Source organism: Sinohyriopsis cumingii, chromosome 12 (assembly GCF_028554795.1).
Source record: "Sinohyriopsis cumingii isolate HCF-2022 chromosome 12, ASM2855479v2, whole genome shotgun sequence".
In the NCBI taxonomy this organism is placed as follows: Eukaryota; Metazoa; Mollusca; class Bivalvia; order Unionida; family Unionidae; genus Sinohyriopsis; species Sinohyriopsis cumingii.
Genome location: NC_142972.1, coordinates 32762409 through 32768408, shown reverse-complemented (window position 1 = coordinate 32768408; position 6000 = coordinate 32762409). Strand labels below are relative to the sequence as shown.

Sequence of the window (6000 nt, the reverse complement as noted above, 5' to 3'; positions counted from 1 at the left end):
TAAAAATCCAAAACACTCACACAAACGAAATGCAACAGAATGGATCCTTTGCAAGCCCTCAAACTGTGTACGTTAAGACAAAGTTTACAGCAGGTATCTGCAACCAGCAAGTAGCGGGCTGCATCCGGATCACGTATTTTATCCGCCTGTTTGTATTGGGGCATGGATTTAACAATTGCTTATCCGGCCTGAGTCCTGGAGGAAGTTGCACATGACTTCGACAGGAAGAAAACGATCACGAGGATACATGAATCAGAGGACTTTCCACCGGGTATTAAATCTTCTATGATAAAATAGGTAATAGTACTTTCAGAGCTACTGGAAAAAATTGTTCAACTATTCATATATTGAGTTTGGATTGTGGACCTGTTAAGTAAGGGAACATTTTTTTTTAATTATGCAGCATACAGGTAAGCTTGCTTCTACCGTTATTCGGGGAACCTGCTCATACTGTTTCTTCTTGACACTTTGCTGCCACTTGGGCAAAAATAGTTGCTATGATACTGCTTGTTTAAATACTCATTGTGTTGATATTGTTACGACTATGTGGTCTATGGAGAGAAGCCAATCAACAAGTTTTGTAAAACTTAACAAATAATCTGATTATCAAAGTTATTGATGAAAATGTTGGTGGAACTTAAAGTATTATGAAGTGAATCCAAAATAATCCTGACAAAATTCTATGTAAGTCCACAAAAATTAAAAGTTCCGTATAAATTTCAAGACCGGTAATGTACTGGTCAGCCGAGAATCACGACGTTGTCAAGATGGTGTTGTTCAGAACTCTTTTGAACAATTCACAATAGTCCCAGAATAATATTATAGTCCAAATAACGAGCACTCTTTATTTCCACCGAACAGTCCAAATATGCTTTTCCTTTCGAAAAAAATATATGTGTACATTATAAAACACGCCTGCAGACTTACAACAGGAACGCAAGAAATGAGAATGACTCCAACATAGGAGTGAGTCTGATTGCTCATTTCTTTCCTCATTTTACCCTTCTATTACGACTATTGTTCACAGCAGACCCACAAATGACAGATCTTACTACTCAATTTATCTCCAACTTGCCTATTCATGTGACCTAGCCCAACAAATGGGAAGTTACTTAATTCTTCTAGAGCCGTCCAAACCCCATCAGCCAATGAGAAATTAACCCAAAGTCGTCATTAAGTCTTCTTATTAAGATTATTATTAGTAATTGTCAATACATAACGTAGGCATCTATTTATAGATCCTATGTAATTTTACGCTTTTATTATTCCTAATACAGACCCTTGTCACGAAGTCAAAATCTAACTAAAGATAATTCTGTACAACTTACAACTATGAATAAAAATTACAAAAATTAAATAATATCATGTACAAGGAATTACAAAAAAATGTATATGTAAACAGCGGGTTAACTCTTTCTTTCATTCTTTCTTGCACGTTTAAGTATGTAGGTATGCATTTATATGTATGTGGAAGTGTATGTATGCATGTATGTGTATCTATTTGTTTTTGCAAGTTTATACATACGGTGATGTATAAGGACCTGATGTTTCTTGGTGCTGTTTGTATATCATGCAATAGAAACGAAGGTTGTATTTTATATTTTTTCCTTGAAATTGAAGGAGTTTATAATATAGATATGTTAATACCACACGATCATATTCTCCTCCTCCTCTTCTCTCCCTCCTGAAATCTTCTAACATATAAAATTGAATCAGATATACCTTGTAGATTACATACATATTTGTTATAGACAGGTGTTGAGCACTTCGTTTTTGTACAGGGTGAATGCAGGGCACCCTAAACATACCACCGTAATATGGCTGGAATGATATAAAAGAATTTATAAAATATTAACATGTGGACCCAGAAGTATGGGAATTTGCCCAAACTATGACCAATTTAATTTGATATTATTAGAGTTTATAAAACATATCACATACTGTAAAGAAAGTACATAAAAATGATTTTAAATGTGACGATGTTGATAGAACGTCACGCATCACTACAGGATATTTTATGAATATGAAATATACGTTAAAAAGTGTTAAGTTATGGTAGGTCAAAGAAAATATACAAAGCAAGTGTACAAGATGACTTTGAAATAATTAGTATATATTAATTACTAAGCATATAAGGAATTGCATGGTCGGACATTAATTATCTTTAGGATTTAATTACGATTTATGTGCTTTGGTCATTACAATTAAACTAGAAACAAAAGAGACCCGCACGTGGTCTGATGTACCTTCAGAAAAGAACTTCCAGGAAGTCAAGATAGGACTATTTATTCTTTATAACTACTGAATGTTTCAGCTATGGTATTGTTGAGAGGCAAGGTTTTCAAATTAGCCGTTTTGACAGCCATATTGGATGTAAGATCGGCACAGTTTTGATTTGGGACAAACTAGACACAATTAGAATACTTTTGGTGAACATACAAAGCTAGCATGACCATTGATGCAGGAGAATTAGTGACAAGATTTTCAAAAAAGTTCATTGTGGCGGCCATGTTGGATGTCTGCTGGGTACCACATTAATTTATCATCAGCAAGATATCTTATGCATATTTTCTTGAAAACCATATTACCATCAATCTGGAGGAGTAGCTATTGCAAGATGTTCAAGATGGCGCTATGACTGCCATATTAGATGCTTGATCGGCATAATTTTAATTCATGACCAATTACGCGCCATGAGAAGTCCTCCTTTGTCGATATTACCTTCTATTTATGAGGTATAACGAGAGGAAACTTATTTAGATGGTTGCCACGGCAGCCATATTTGAAGTCATATCAGTACTATTTTCATTCAGGAGCAACTGTATATTAGGAGACTTCTATTCGTAGTTAGGCTCCGCCAGTGATTCATATTCCTTGTCTGGCTGTTCACCGGTGTCTTCACTTTTAAGTTAAATAGGGTCTAGGTTCTATCTGCGAAAGCCAGAGATGGTCAGGTGGTTGAAAATACCGACGCTTGTATGTTAACTCTAATGCCCTTGCACCCAGTGTCTCCAGTGGCAAACATGCGCAAAGCTAGCTGTAAAGCTTTCGTGTGAGACTTTAGCGGAAACTGTAGACAAGGAGTGCACAACGTTTTTTGGCCAAATGCCAGATTGCATTTTCTAAGACCACTCGAGGGCCGCAAACACTAATTTCTTTAATATAATTACTGTTCACGGGCCAGATTTCTGTGTTGTTTTAATTTGCCCTGAGGGCCGGACAGAACACGTTCGCGGACCAGATCCGGCACGCGGGCCGGGGGTTGTGCAACCCTGCTTTAGACTGATTTCTGCTGTCATAAAATGTCCATACAACCCAGTTTTTACAAACTGAATGTGTTACTCAGGTTCCTTCCCAACGATTATAAGATATGCTCGCGTTGTCATGCTAGACATAGGAAACGGAAACTGAAAGAAAAACATGAGAGCATTTTTAGCATTTTTATTATTTACTGGATGATGAAAATTAGTTTACTTTGCGCTGAACGAAATCTTTCCAACACATACACAGGCACCATGACAACTGAGGATCGCGTGTTCTTGAGCCACCGGTCTAACCAGAGGATTGGTTAGTAAGACATTCGTTTGCAATATTGGAGCTTGCAAAAAAGAGTTTAGTAGTGGCATTGCTGCAAGAATTTCGAAAACATTGCGCCGGCATGTAACTACATTTATTAGGGGAGAGGGAACATTAATGAAGCGTTGCTTAACCTCAGCGTATTTCTGCGAGAGGGAGTTTTGTTTAAAATCAACAGTTATTGGCTACTTCCTTTTCATGCCACAGGAAGTTGTGGATATTGATGAAGCAACCCAGTCAAGTTTTGGCAAATTCATTTGAACTTTGCCTTCTGCTGCGTGACTACTGTATGCGGATATTGTGTTAGCGACCATTTTCATTCACGCCAAAAATCGAAACGGCGTCATCGTGTGAAACGTAGATGTGCAGCTTTTGCCTGTTCTGTATTTACTGCCAGACGTGAATGATCCTCGACCGGATGCTTTGGAAAACATTTAACAATGCTATCAACAAGAATGCTAATGATAGTTTCTGTATGGAACATTTTTTAAAATGTGTTATGTACTTTCGTATACTTATTAGACCAACACGGTCATAGTAAAACTTTGCTACACTTCGTGCATTTAGAAAAAAAGTAAAACAACTGGATTTTAAAAGAAACAAACTATGACTATCAATTTTATCAGTGTCTTAATCAAATTGCGCGGGGTGGGAGTGGCAGTGAAATTCCTTTTCCGCCAGCCTAATTCTAATCCGAATTTTCTGCCTGTATGAGTCTAATCTTTCCTTTTCTTCCTGTCTATTTTTGACTGCAATCTCTGTTGCCTGTTTCAAACTACTTTTAATAAAAACAATTTCTAATGCCATACCCAATTACATTTCATAACCATAACAATAAGCTATTGAATGCAGCGTAAATAAGAGGTGGGCGATATTACCGGTTTACGGCGGTATTATTTCCTGTGGTTTGCACCCCCACAGTACTTTTTCGTTTAGTTTTGTAAGCAATATTTCTATTTCCTCTCTCGTTTGCACGTTTGCTTTGCATCGGCATTTATATTACATTTCTATATAGCTATTTGGGTTTAAACTAGAGCTGGGTACCTGGAAAAATTGTGTACCGCGGTCCGCAGTACGTACCACCAGGGCCGGCGCCAGACCCAGCCAGACTATTTGGCGCCCTAGGCAAGGTTAGATTCTGGCGCCCCCCCCCCCCATGAAAATATCAATTTCAAAATTTATAAATAATAAAATAATTTAAAAAAATGCGCCCCCCCCCCCCCCGAAATCAGCGCCCTAGGCGGCTGCCTAGTTTGCCTATATGGTAGCGCCGGCCCTGCGTACCACGATATACCGCATATGTATTAAAATCCAACAATTTAATGTTCTTTCTGTCAGTAGCTGAAAAAATATCTTGCTGTGATTTAGAATAACTTAAGACCATATCATATTCATTATATTAATTGATTAATAAATAAAATGATTATCTTGAGATAAAAGAGAACAAAATCTGATTTTTAAAAAAAATCGTTAACCGCTTCCCCCCGAAAATTAAATGGTCAGTGCTGATAGTAGGTGAATTTGCTATGTTAGTTGTTGTATAAGTTGTAATCCAAAACTGTTAACTAAAATGGGATGCTTAAACCTGCATTATATTGTACGGACTGAGAAAGTCATTATGCTGACACGAGAGAGCCTGTTGATGGAAATGGAATTGTTGACACCAAATCTAACAATCCACTTGGTACGTTATTGATATAATAGGCACGGAAACTGAGTGGAACGCTAATATCAGGACAAGATACTCAACAAAACGAGGAAATATTGAGTGGTATTGAGACAGTATGTAAAATTCAAACAGAAAACAATTGCTGTCCTGAAAGTCTAAGGGTTATTTACAGTCTTACAATGGAATATATTAAGATGATTAAGATGACACATTATCATACGAAGAACATAACTAAAAAAAATTACATTTTTTTCAACAACAACAAAAAGGACCGAACAATTTCCAGAATATGGATTTGGCCCAAATATAGCTCACAACATCCCATTTGACCACCAAATTTGCATACGTGACACATGACAAAAATGATTAAATGATCATAAATATATTTGTAATATTGAAAATTAAACAAGTGTTGTTTTTTATATAATAAACTCAAATAATTGATTTTTATTATTATTTTGTCATGAAAAATGGAACCCCGCTTTTAATATTATTAAATTCGTAACAAGATTACTCGGGATTTTCCGTAGATTCCTTATTGATGGAAACTACCGAAATACCGGTATGGTGAAAAAGTACCGTAGTACGTACCAAGGGAAAAAATAACCAGGTAAACCGGTATACCGCGCACCTGTTGTATTGAATACATGTTTACATACTACCGTATCACCAGTACAATCCTCATTCCAATTATGAAAAACAATCTTGGTCTGCTTTACAGGGAGAAATTGTTCATGTCCGTTCCATTAGTCCCG

General features: G+C 36.6%; 1 protein-coding gene across 2 annotated transcripts in view; it reads left to right on the top strand.

The window, feature by feature from the left end:
* Positions 1-323: 323 nt before the first annotated feature.
* The window catches only part of LOC149786212 (polyunsaturated fatty acid 5-lipoxygenase-like), a 68823-nt gene continuing 63146 nt past the window's right edge, over positions 324-6000 (top strand). The window contains exon 1 of one of the 2 annotated variants that reach the window (XM_089976587.1): positions 324-410. Coding sequence is in view for 1 of the 2 variants with exons in the window: in XM_089976585.1 (XP_089832711.1) it covers positions 398-410 (13 nt within the window). In the remaining variant the exon portion in view is untranslated. The remainder of the gene's footprint in view (positions 411-6000) is intronic. The other variant, XM_089976585.1, reaches the window with a different exon arrangement.